Genomic DNA, 13,508 nt, shown 5'->3' with positions numbered 1-13,508 from the left:
GCAGAAGTTCTGGGTTGAGTTTTTCATAGAAGTTGTACTGCAGATCTGCTAACTGATTTGTCATCTGCTAAATTGCAAAGTGCTAACCAGTAAAATGCAAGGTAGTTATTCAAGGGTAGATGAATAGCCTATGAAATAAAAATACTGTGAAAGCTGTGCACGGGTGAACATGGCTGTGTGACAGTACCTGACTCTGCAGCCACCGAACCATTGTGGGTCCAAGTTTGGACTGAAAATCTGCTCTGGTTCTGCCAGGCAGTTTTAGTTGCAGATATCACTGTTTTGATACAGACACTGGAGGATCTGTACAAGGGACAGGGAAACTCATAATTTGGACTAGTGGGACTGCTTCCCAGCCTGCCACTGTTGTAGGTGCACATAAAGGCACAAAATAAGACTTTTCTCTATAATAGTTTCACAAATTCCCCATATTCCAACCAAAGGCTAAACCTTTCAGACCATGATGGAAGAGCCAGTGTGATTTTAAGTTTCTACTGCAGTGAAAAATGGGGAAATGGTCATTCTCTGTGGTGTCTTTTCTTGCTAGCACATGCCAGCTACACTGATCAAACCAGTTCTAATTTGCTTTGCAAATCTATTTCTCCTTCTGGATGTCTTTTGCTTGTGTTTTAGAGGTGAAAAGTTTGTGCTGTTTCTGCAGGATGTGAGTCTTGCAGATTGCCCAGAGCCCAATAGAAGCAGGACAAGCATGCTAGGGCTAAATTCAGATGGTTGTTGCTTTGTATACCTACTCCTCTGAATTCTTACAGACTTAAGAAGTTCTGCCCTATATTCCTCTGTGTGTGTTTTTTTGTTTTTTTGTTTTTTTTTTTCTCCTGACGGCCTATTATGAAGCATACCCAAAGATCTGACAAAAATGCAACAAGTAGTTAAGTACAAATAAGTAACTCTTGAGGTGGCTTATTCTGCACCTTCTTCTGTTAATCTTTCTTCAGTGATGGCTACCGACATTCAGATATTCACTCACAGTGTTTCTGGTTTAGTCAGGTATCTGAGGTGTGTATGTATGTAGGCATTTTTTTCCCAGATAGCCCCTCATGTAGTGTCTCAATATCCCAGTGGCTCTTTGCATCTGCTGCCTCTCCAGTTTAGTTAGTTTCTATTGCCTTACTTTCTTTCCCTCTTGCTGCGCAGATACTTTTCATTTCAGAAGTGGAGGACCAGCATCCTAAAGGCATGATACCACAAAATGTCTGAACATGTTTTGGTTTTGTTCGTGTTCTAAACCCAAACTGAGGGAATGATGGGTTAGGAGGTCAAGAATGTAAATGTGAATTTGGTGTGAGCCTCCAGTTAGTGTCTTAAATTTTTCTCCAGGATAGGTTATTGAAGAAAGTGTTACTGTTGCAGACCAACCCTTTTAAGATACACCACAGTCTGTTTGGAATATAGTCATAGAAAACAGAGGGAGAATATTGCCTGCCATTTTTCAAATTTAGTGCTTCAGTCAGAATTTTGCAAATTGTAGTGTCCAAGGCTAAAGTTCAGTGGAGTACCTTAATAACTCTCTGCAGTTTTCAAATTTCTATCTTGTTACACTGCATGGACATAGATAGGCAAAGAGTTGTCCATTTTAACACTAGTTGCATAAAACAGTCATTAGTGTCCTAGTCCTAACAACAGCTTCATCTTCTTCCTTCAAGCAGGTGCCTGTGTGCAACTTCCAAAAATAAAATTGCTAGTTACAGGGACATTGTACAGTTTACATTAATGACTAAATAGACAGTGTGGCTTAATAGCTTTGCTACTATGTGTTTAATAACAATGGCATGGAATATCTTGCTTCCCTCCCCCCACTCCTTTGAATCCCTGCTGTTTTTGTGGAGTTTGATTTGGGATTTTGTCATGCCACGTTGGGACATTTCAAGCAGTACAAATCCTTCCTGACGGCTCTACCTGGATGGGTGAATATACTTGCTGGTATAGCCAATAAAGACGGGGCCTGTTTTCTACCCTGTGCTTGTTCAGTTCCACTGCCTGAGCTCACCATGGTCCTTTGTGGAGGAATGGATGTGTTGAGTGGTATGTGGTAGACTCCAGCTTTGTGTCAATGGGTTGAAGGAAACTTTACTCCAAGGTGGGAATGCATAGTGAGAAAGGTTGGCTTGCTTTTTTAAAATTTCCTTCCCCTCCACCCTGCTGCCAGAGCCTACACTTAGTAGACTTAAATTTTAGCAGCCTGTAGCTTCCACTGCTAGCCTTGTAATCCTGAGGCACAGAATATGCACCTCTTGAGCAGGGTCACCCTCACAGTGAACGCCTGCTGAACTCACAGTGAACACCTGCCAAATAAGGTTTCCACTTCAGTGACAGTACAGGCTTTATCTTAATGTGAAGATCATGGGGATTTCTAACAGATCACTGCATTGCTAATATCGACACATGTTGTTGGGGTTCAGCTTTGTGTGGAGAGGAAGTTTTATTCACCTGGAAATAGGTTTATATAGCGATTAATGGATGGACTGAGATATATTCCATTGGAGTAACAAAAGAAATTGCAGCTCATGTGGAGGTGATCAAGTCAGCTTTGAACTGTGTAGCTCAAGTAACAGTAGCAGTCAGCAATTTTTACTCAGAAAGCAGAAATACTCAGAAAATAAATGTCAGCAGTAGCAGTTGTTAATCTTCATATGCTGATGTTTCCATGAGTGCTTCTCAGCAGCATTTATATGCAGTGTGGGCATGCTCTCTAGGTGCTTGCCAATACTATTCTGCAGATGAATTAAATTTAGATAAGTAGTTGATGCTTGCATGGTGTATGGAACAAACCACTAGTCGGTACTGCTCAGTAAAGCTGTGTTCTTTGAGGAAGATGCTAATGGCACTCAGCAGCTGTAGGGATTCCCGGAAAAGTATTTTCCTTGAAAACAATGTTTTTCATCAGCCATTCTAGTTGTTGGAAGGTTTTGTGTTTTGTCTTTCATTGGGTTGTTTTGAAGGCCCAAGTTAGAAAACCAACGCATAAGAGGCTGTGCCTGCTCAACTGAGGGGCAGTGACATCTGGCAGAGAAGCCCGAACGAGGGTCAGGAGGAGGAGAGAGAAGCAATGGAATACAAGAAACCTTTAAAACAACTCTGCTCATGAAGGATTTGTGTAGTGGAGCTACAATGAGACTATCTGCTGTTGTTTGTTCACTGTGTAAGCAGAGCATGCTGGTGAGGGCCATAACAGCTGAAGGATTTAAACCACGGCTTGGGGATGGCTTTACGGCTGCCTTCAGCTGATCTGGGGCATTTTTTTCTCTTCTTCTTCCACCTTCAGCTGTGCATTCCCGCTCCTTTTGCTGTGCTGACAGTAGTCCTCACATGCTGCTTGGTGAGCTGTGAAAACTAGTTGTAAAATGGAAAAAAGTGCCAGCGAGAAAGAGCAGCTTTGAGTTGAGCAGATTAAGGAAGAGAGGGGACTGCCACTTTTGATTCCAGCACTGATCTAAATTGATTTAATGTGGCCATGAAGCCGCTCCCAAGAACATTGGAAAAACCCTTCTAAACCTATTCCTTTGGATAAAGAAGACCCTTAAGGGAGGTTTAAGAAAACTGTGCCTTGGCAATGCGGGGAGGTTGACTGGCAGCTGATGAGCTATTAGCCCTGGTGCAGTAATCACTCCAGCTTCATCGTCACTGGGGTTTGAGCTGTCCTGGCTGCGCATGACAGTACAGTGAGGCAAGAGACAAGCCATCAGTATATGACCTCAGGAGCTAGCTAGCTAGCTGCCAAATGTATGCTAAATTATACCGCTGATAAGAAAGGAGTGGCATTGTCACCTGAAAGGATGTGTGCCTTTCTTCAGGTATCACAGGCTTTAGAGACACCCCCCTGCTAAATATCCATTTAGTATTTTATCCAAGGATGCTGTGTCTTGTCTTACCTGTTTAACCCACAAAGTCAGAGTGAATCCCAGTGCAAACTGTCATTAGATCTTTCACTCTGATTTTTTAAAGTGGTTTATTTTATTTTGATGGACTTGTACCTCCTGTAGATCCTTGAAGAAGTTATTTTCTCCCAAACAGTATCTAGTAGGAATAACTACTGTAACTTAAAGGAAAAATAAGCAGTTGAAGAAGTTTCAGTACTTAAATGTGCCAGATGACCCTTTGAAATAATTTACAGGAAACTTTTTTTTTTTTTTTTTTTTTTTTTTCCCCTCAGCCTTTCTTTTACTATTCTCTTCCCTGTTTGAATGAAAAGATCATGTTTTAATGGAGCCAACAGAATATGGTATCAATACATGATCATAGTAACATCATACAGGCTAATATTTGAGGTAGATTTATTTTGAAACTGATTTGCCAGAGGTACTCTTCTACTACTTGGTTTTCAGTCTTACTTTCCCCTTTGGCTAGTACCTGGAGTCTTTCCTTTTTCATTCAGAAAGAACAGGCATTTGAGGTGATCACTGAAATAGCCAGCCAGGAGGGTGGCTTGTTGAAATTGGTTTGAGGCTGACTGTGGGGAGTCCTTCATGCCTCCTTGCATTCCATACCTCTAGCAGAGGTTTCATACAAAAAGCAGAGTTACCTGTAAGTCATGTAACACCTGGCCAAATCTATGGAGTACAAGGGTAGTAATTTGTCTGAGGAGGCTTCCACAATCACCTGGTTGTTATTGTGCCAGTAGGATGAAAGGAGGATTAGGATGATTTTCTGGATGTTGATGGAGTTTATCCCATCTCTTGACGGTGTTTATGGACACCTCATTCCTGTGCCCACAAGAACAGAGGTGATTTCAAAATGAGATCATTCATGTGAGCTCACTTATACTTCTTTTACAAATCATAGCCACCTCATTTCTTCCTTCCTTGAAAAAACATTGTCGTTTTACACAGGCTTTTTGACAGCATATCTGGAGTCTGGGGCACGGTTATTCATTGCATTTTTCACGCACCTGGCTCCATAATGCCAACCAAAGAGGAGAAAGGAGAAGGGACTGTGTTACATTAAGTACGTTTAGAAGCTTTAGCATTGGTACTTGTTTTGCTTGCTGTCCAGATTCTATGCTGATGTGCATCAGCATTAAACTCTAAAATAAATTAATTTTGTACAGAGAAGGTTTATTAGATTTGCTTTAGGACTAGTGGTAGATAAGCAAGATGAAAGCCGGTGTGCTGAGTGTATTCACTAACACTGGAATAGAAAAGTAAATGACACACTACCTTAGTAGGTGCTGTGGATATATTTTCACATGTTCATTAGACTTGACATGAGACCATCACAGGCAATAAGCCCTGGTGTTTATTCTAGGCATCTTGTTTACAGAGCTGTTTCTTGAAATGATTTTTTCTGGAAAACATAGTATAGTCTAGGTAGCTGCTGGTACAGGTTTATAAGCAGGCAATTTCTCCTGCTTTACTTGGATAGACCTTATTGCGTTTTCAGGATCCAACCAAAGCATTTTATGGTGGGATTAGACTCCCCATCAAGTTCCTGTGGCTTTTCAAGTTCCTCTGCATCTGCTGAACAATGATGGTTTTCCACACACACAATCATAGACTCCAACACAGCAGAAATAATTGGATTTAGCATGGCTTGAAACAGAAAAGAGTTAATGTTAAAGACATTTAGTTTCTGTTTCTTTTGGCTGCTAAGAAGGGTGTGTATAGACAGTTCAGCTGATGAATGCTTGTTTGGTTGGGAGCTCAGATCTTCAGTAATTTTCTTTCAGTGTGGTTTTTTTTTTTGTTTGTTTTTTTTTTTTTTTTTTTTTTTTTTTTGTCAAGGGACTGAAAAAAAGTTTTATAAGCCTCACAGCAGTCACAAACTGGGAAATAAGAAACACTTTTCCTAATTGAAGCTGTAGAGAAAAATAAAGTAGACTTAAGGGAGTACACAGTATAGAATCTGTTCATAGGTTTCTTGAATAGCTGTAACTTTAGTTTTGTGTCTGCTTTTGGAGACAATACGTTCAGCATTGTGAACTCATGAGTAAAAATTTTATATGTTGGCTTAGGGGGAAATGCAACTTTCCTTGATTCAGTTAATTCTGTTAATAAGGTGCATAAATCTAGCAGGTTCTGTTTTGAAGCACCAAAATGTTCTGTTTGTTAGCTTCTTTAGTTGGTTGGAAACAATGCCGCTTATCAAATTGTCAAAAAAAAAATCTCTGTTCAATATTTTTGTCTGTCTTGCATGTCTCTAAACCATGCACTGTTACTAGTGCTTCTCTAATACACGTAAAAGTGGTTCTAAATTCTTATGTCTCTACCCAGTACTGAAAACCAACTTAGGTAAGATGTTCAGCTTGTGTAAGCCATTGTATTTTTATTAGAGTAAATCATACTTTGCTGCTTCATGTGGCCTGAAAATGTGGCTTGATGATTTCTGCATGGACTGTATCTTAAGCAAATGCCTTCAATCACTCTCGTCTCTGTATTTTTTTAGTTTTAAAAATGCATTTGAAAAGATGTTAGTGGCTGTACAGAACAAAATATGTTCATCAGATGATGGCTTTCAGAAACCTGAACAGAATTCTAAAGAAAGTGTGAGTGGAAACATTTATCTGTGTTTCAGATCTCTTTATCTAAAGAGTTTTTTCTGTCTTTCTCAGCAATGAAATGTCCCACATATTTGACATATGATCACTGCCACAAAGCCTGCGTAAAGCACTGTGAGAATAGTACCAAACTGAGTGTCTGCAAGGATTATCCCACAGAAGGCTGCTTCTGTCCCGATGGACAGGTGATTTTTAATGACAGCTGTGTTGATGAAGAAGTCTGCACACAGTGTGTCAGTGAAGATGGCACGCACCATCAGGTAACTAACTATATGCTTAGCAGCTTGCCATTGTGAGTGGTTGGGATTCGTACTTTTCCAACTAGATCTGTCTTATAAGTCTAACTATTTTCCCCTTTGGATACTTTATTTTCTAGCTCAGTTCCTCATAACTGGCCGGCTGTCAGCCCCATATAGCTCCCCTAGTGTGAAATTGGCTGGGATGGATATAAAATTCACAGCTGGGACTGTACGGACCCGGAAATGCATGACAAATTTGTGTAGAGGGAGGGCTAGAGGGAAGAGAGGAGGGATGATGTAAGTCAACATTTACCAAGATAAACACCTCCATTCATCAGCCTTCTACCAGTAATGACAATTTAGTCAAATCTGGAACCCTCACTTAAAATGCATTGTATTGTCTTTGCAAAATTTACTGACATATTTTCAGTGGTTGGTGGGGAGTAGTGAGACCAGGACGATCTTATGTCAAGCTGTATTAGCCTACATCCTTTTTTTTTTTTTGACAAGAATTATTCCTTTGATGAAATTCATCATTTTACTTTTACTGAAAATACACTTTCCTCAGCTAAGTCAGACCTCTTTGTGGCAGAATGGGATTGGGGAGAGCTGTGGGTGCTAGGTGCCAGACTGTAGAGAAGGAGACCGTTGATTTCCCTTTTGGCCTCATGCAGCAGGTGCTCAAGCTCCCCTGGTCTATGTTCCTTGTTCCAAGTGACAGGAGTTGTTCCTCTTCACCCCTAGCTACTTAACTCTGGGAGTTTTCACCTAAATCAGACAGTCCTCTTAAATCTGCAGCTTTGTTATAGGACTTTAAGAAGAAGGGGCTTTAATTTCAGCGTTATATGGTCTTTGGATTCTTTTAATTTCAGTATTTTATGGGCTTTATGTTCTTAATGAGATTTTTGGATGGTCTTATGAAACCTGCTGTGAAAGACATAACTGTTTTTGTAACAGATCTTCTGTAAGTAACAGATGTGTCTGTGTGTGTGTATAGTCTATTCTTTAAGGAAATGGTACACTTAAAACGGTAAATGAATGTACTCTGGATAACTTAATTTTACGCACGCAAATCTAGACTCATCTTTCGTATAGCAAGAAATGTGTTACAAACATTTACAGCTAAACTGAAAGGAAGCAGAGACTATTTGTGGCTGAAACATCTCTTTTAAATACTGTTTGCGCTGATTAACATAATGAAAAAAAGCATCAAACTTAACTGAGGGAACTCCTTTCTTTGGGCGAGAGGGTACCAGCGAGCAACGCCCTTGACTTAGTGAAGCAAGTGTTCCAGGCCCTGCTTTGCCAGTGTGAGCCGAGCTGACGGCGGGGCTGCACCGGGGGGAACCTGGTGTGTGGCACTGCAGCCTGTCCTCACGCAGGACGGGCCCGTGTGGGGCCGAGGATCCCGCTTTGCCACGGCTTGTGCCTTGGTGCTGCCTGCCGGTCCTGTCAAAGCACAGCGCACTGGAAAAGTACTCGCTAAACACGATTTGGGGAGTTTGCTACTGCGGGGCAGGGGGCCGGTACGGGAGGCTAACAGCATTAAACCTCCAGCGCACATACCCTATGGTGTGCCCTCAGGTGTACATACCCTATAGATTTTGCAGCAAGAGAGAAGAAACAGGGGAAGCGTGTTCCCTCATTCCACAACTGGAGTATCTGAATGACGTTTTTCAAAGCAAAAGGATAGAATAGAATTTTCTGAAAGACTGAGCACATGGACCTTGTACTAGCTTTCATTTTAAGGTTACAGTATCTCCATACATATGGCCGTGATTTTTAATTTGTGTTCTGTTTTGGATCTTTTTAAACACAATGTCACTGGATTTGTGTGGTGCTTATAGAGCTGGTAAAATGACAAAAAAAAACCCAAACCAACCAAACAAAACAGCAGTAATGTTTGTAATAAAAGGAATAGGAAAAAAATCTTATTTTTTCTCTTGAAGGAAAAAATAGCTTGCAATGTATATAATCACTGCCCTAAACACAGATCAGTTGTGCACAACTCTCGGTGACCCTGACAACTCCAGTTATTGTATCATGGTTCTATATGAAATAGTCATTGCAAATGCAGATTAAAGTGTAGGATCTGTGTGCCTTAAATTCCTGAATCCTCAGGCAATATAGCGTATTTTCTATTTGAATAATTGTTTCAAGCCATTGTGGAGAAAAACTCAGCGCACATCTTGAGAGTAATGTCTGAAGCGATATCTACTTGTTTCTGTCAAAGTTCTGAAATTCATGAGTCGTTGCATGCCCCTTAATGGGGTTTTAACTCTGAAAACCTCTTGTTTGTACCCCAATGGCAAGGCTTAGATGCAGCTGCTGTGTGGATGGGGAGGTGGAGGGCAGGGGAGGATCAGCTCACACAGCCGTTTTGCATCTCCACCATTGCAGGATTAGCTGGGTGAGCAATACAACAGGCAGTGCAAGTGGTGGTGGGTTGTGATTTCCTTAACCCCCTTCTTTCCCTCTGATATTTGTTCCTCTGTTCCTTTCTACCTCAGATCGTGCTTGGGCTTATGGGATTCTTGGTACCAATGCCCATATAGTGCTCTACTAACACCTTGTCGTTTCTTTTGGTATTAGAAAGAGACTCCTACTTACACTGAAGAAAACCTGTGTGAAAATCAAAGCTGCTGGAAATGTTAGAGCAGATGCGATTCTCTGTGTTTTGAAATGTCCACATGCTTTTCACATCAAGACCTGCATACATAGGCATTCTCTATCAGCTGCCTTCTCAGGACTTTTTAACCCTGAGGCCATTGAATTCTCTGGTAGAGGGCTCCAAGTTGTTTTTCTAAGCCCTGAGATAATGTTCTTTACTAGCACTACATCAATGCAAGCTTTCTTTGACTAAAACAGATTTCCTATGGATTAATTGACCCTATGTGATTTGTTTCCTAAGCTTTGTTAAATCTCTGGTTGGCTTGTTCTAGCATGCCTGGTGTCTTCTCCTTGCCGTGCTGCCAACCTTTGAAAGTAAACTCTTTTCAAACTCCTGTGACAGCTTAAAATACATCGATATGTCTGGGTACAGGTGGCAGTATGCTTAGATATTTTCTTCCTTTCTTCTTGTTACCAAAAGTCTCAGCAGACTATTATTTTTAAGCTGCACTTCTCTGAAAGACACTTTTTCCCTTTGTGGCATCCTAACCTACTCTACATGTTCTTACCCAGAACCTGGATCGACTGCGCAAATTATTGTCCCATAGTGCATCTTTTCACTCTTACCTCCCTGTTCACATGGGTGTTAAATGTGGTTAGTTCTTTATAGGTAACTACATCTTTAACGTCAGTGATTTTCCTCTCTCTCATGAGAAAGGAGCAGTTGTTGCATAATGATACGCTTTACTGGCAGTTTCTGAATGTGCTTGTTACGTCCAGGTAATCACCAGTGGCGGTTTCAGATTTGAGGTTGCTATAGTGCTTTTCCAGTGTTCAATCCACTGGGAAATCTAGTGATGACACCCCACATATTCTTAATAAAAAATATGCAGTTTATTTTTCTGTGTTTAAGCACTACTAATTTGGGAAAGCAGCCACTTCTATATATTTCCCATAATACTGTTTTTCACCTTATTACCACTGAACGTCCAATCATGGTATGTAGTTGCACGAGTTCATTGTTACTCACAATAGGCTGAAATGGCATCTCTAACATCTGAGCATTTTTCATGCCTAAAACAATAGTAATTCCTTATCCCATTCATGCATGCTTTACATCTTTTGCTAAATTGGTATACTACAGTCATGTCAGAATTGTTTGTCTCCTTAGATTCTCACTGTTAACAGAGCAACCAACCAATCCTGCATAGTCTTCTGGTTTTCCAAATTAATGTTACTCACCCTCACCCACTCCCATCACTAACATACCAGTGACCAGAATATCTGATTTCTTTCTAACCATCTGTGTTTTGTGTTTTTTTTTGTTTTGTGTTTTTCATTTGTTCATTTTTGTTTGTTTTGTTTTGTTTTGTTTTCATGCAGCACATGGAAACATGGATTCCCACCAGTGAGCCTTGCAAGATCTGCATGTGTCTTGATAACAAGCAAGTAAACTGCACGGTTCGACCTTGCCCTACTGCCAAATGTAAATTGATTTAGCTCTAAGTATGATTTGACTTGAATTGGTGTTTCTGTTACGTAGTTTTTGAGTTGTTATCCAAACTTCTTTTATGGATGTTTTCTTCTTACTCCAGCTGTTCAGTGTGGTCCATGTGAAGTCCCTCGTCTGCGCAAGGATCCTGGCCAGTGCTGCCCTGAGTATGAGTGTGGTAGGTTCTCATAAATTGTTGGAATCTTCTTGGTCCCTATTTTTACCAGATGCCTCAAAGGTATACAATTCCTTTGTTTATTTAATGCAATGCTCCATTTTTAAAACCACTGAATGACTGTACAGTCACCTGTGTGGAAAAATAAACAACTCCTGAGGATGTGAGTCTCCATTCACTTCCAGTTTGATTTTGTCACTCTTTCTCTAAGAAATGAGGAAGGGAATGGAGCAATTTGTTTTTGTCTAAATGACATTAGAATGGTCTTTTTTCAAGTATCTATATTTGTGTGGCCTATAATTGCACATTAAATATAACATTAGAACCTTAATCCTCATAACCCAAGTTTGAACTGTTCCCTAAGCTATTTTGAAAACGAACTCTGACGTGTTGATCTTTAACTTACTTCATATATTTAGGATAGCAATTGAGTGTAGGGAAAAAAGTTTAGTGGGGACATGCATGCATGTGTGTATCTTTTCTTGAGGACTAATAAGTCAAGCCTGGTCTTAAACACTCAATTTCTCTTCATAGTCTGTGATCTGGTTTCCTGTGATTTGCCTCCTGCCCCTGCCTGTGAATTTGGCCTGCAGCTTGCTCTGACCAACCCTGGAGAATGCAGACCAAATTACACATGTGGTAAGATTTTTATTTTTATTTTCATTTTTATTTTTATTTTTATTTTTTTTTTAGCAGGGAGTGACACTGGAACATTGCATTTCATCAACACTGACTACTTCCTTTAGACATTTTTTTGCTCTGAAAGTTGTAATTTTGGAGCCAACAGACATGTAAAGATTTCACAGACTTGGGAGAAGGGTATTGTTGGTACTTTCTGAGTAGACTTTTGTCTTAAGGCAAAAAGAAGCGCTTTACTCTTGGACATGTGTGCTCTGATCCTTATGCTTATGTTATAAATATTTTTGATTGTATATGGCACAAGAATTTTTTGGCAGGGTAAGAACTTCTCCTGAACCTGCAGCACAAACTTTGACCTAAGTGTTTTATATCTGCATTACTTCTTAGTCTTTGAGTAGTATTGTAACAGTTTGCAGTAGCAATTAGTGCCTTGCTGCCAGAGAAGTGTGTGGTTCACTCGCAGCACTCTGAAATGCTGTGTGCTTGACTTGGTGCCTACCTTTTCCTGCTAGCGTGTAACAGAGAAGCGTGCACCTTAGTTCAAAGACCTTCCTGCCCACCGCATCGAGAGCTGACTGTTACGAAGACTGAGTGCTGTGATAAATATGAGTGTACCTGCAGCTGTACAAACTCAACAGTGAGCTGCCCTCTGGGATATCTGTCCACATCTCTCACCAATGACTGCGGCTGCGTATCTACCACCTGCGTTCCAGGCAGGGTAAGAGCATTGAAGTGTTGCTTCCATGGATGAGAGTATCTTTTATACGGGCAGTGATAGTACCAAAGTGGGTAGCTAGGTATTAACAAACCCCCAGTGAGAATACTGGATCGTGATGCCAGGGAATTTTTAGTTCACATATGTCTGAGGGAAATACACCGTTGCATCACACTGGTGCTTGTTTTATTACAGACCTTTGTTCTGACATAACCAACCCATTTTTTGTGACTTTGAGTTAATCAGATGTTATATATGTGTGTGTGTGTATATACATATAAATATATATATATGAAGCAAAAACATTTGAAACTTCAAGATCATTCAAGCATTAGGAATTTCAGAGGTAATTTAAAATTTTTAAATTTGTTTCTGTATAACAGAGGTACATGCTTTTCAATCAGTACAGTTACTATATATTCTTTCAATCCTATGCAAGTATTTGGAACACCTGAACTCCTTGTGCCCATTGATTACTTTTGCCTCTGCCTGAGGAGGCATCATATCTTGCATGAAATATATTGCCACTTTTAAATTTCTGCCAAATGAATACCTGACTCTGTTAAAGCTTCACCAGGGTATATCTTTCCTTATTTTGCCAACCTTTCATTAAGTTGTTATATTATGTTAACCTTCAAGATAGGGTTGCTTAGAGGAGAGGTTGAAGGGCAATGTAACCTTTCCATTGAAGCAACCTTACCTAACAGTTTAACATAGGCTTACACTGTGTTGCAGCTCAGGAGATCTAGCCTTTATTTTCTGTTGCTAAGTAGTTCCTGACCTTGCATAAGTCATTTTATGTCTCTGTGACTTACTTGCTGTATCTATAAAAATAAATTATGTTCATCTCTTTAATAACATGCCATAAAATTTACTGATAGAAAGTGCAGTGTAAGAGATGGCACTAGTTTTGTGGTAGCTGTGATGGCCTAAGGTTACAAGAGAATGAATATTTATAGCTCAAAGTAGGGTCTTTTCAGATTAGATAATTTAGCTGGAAAAAGTTTTGCATGAATGGGTCCTTCACTGTTTATTATCATTAAATATTATACTTCCATTATACATTATAGACATTATACTTCCATTATACATTATAGACATTATACTTCCAGGGAAACTGAGTCAGA

At 40.1% G+C, this 13,508-nt stretch overlaps 1 protein-coding gene across 2 annotated transcripts in view; it reads left to right on the top strand.

The window, feature by feature from the left end:
• The window catches only part of VWF (von Willebrand factor), a 144,840-nt gene that overhangs the window by 101,529 nt on the left and 29,803 nt on the right, over positions 1-13,508 (top strand). For both annotated transcript variants that reach the window (XM_032995041.2, XM_032995042.2), the window contains 5 exons: positions 6,566-6,771; positions 10,744-10,846; positions 10,956-11,030; positions 11,562-11,666; positions 12,179-12,384. In XM_032995041.2, the coding sequence (XP_032850932.2) occupies positions 6,566-6,771; positions 10,744-10,846; positions 10,956-11,030; positions 11,562-11,666; positions 12,179-12,384 (695 nt within the window). The remainder of the gene's footprint in view (positions 1-6,565; positions 6,772-10,743; positions 10,847-10,955; positions 11,031-11,561; positions 11,667-12,178; positions 12,385-13,508) is intronic.

Source organism: Tyto alba, unplaced genomic scaffold, assembly GCF_018691265.1.
Source record: "Tyto alba isolate M040663 unplaced genomic scaffold, T.alba_DEE_v4.0 Super-Scaffold_21, whole genome shotgun sequence".
Taxonomy (NCBI): domain Eukaryota; kingdom Metazoa; phylum Chordata; class Aves; order Strigiformes; family Tytonidae; genus Tyto; species Tyto alba.
This window is presented reverse-complemented; position numbering and strand designations above follow the sequence as displayed.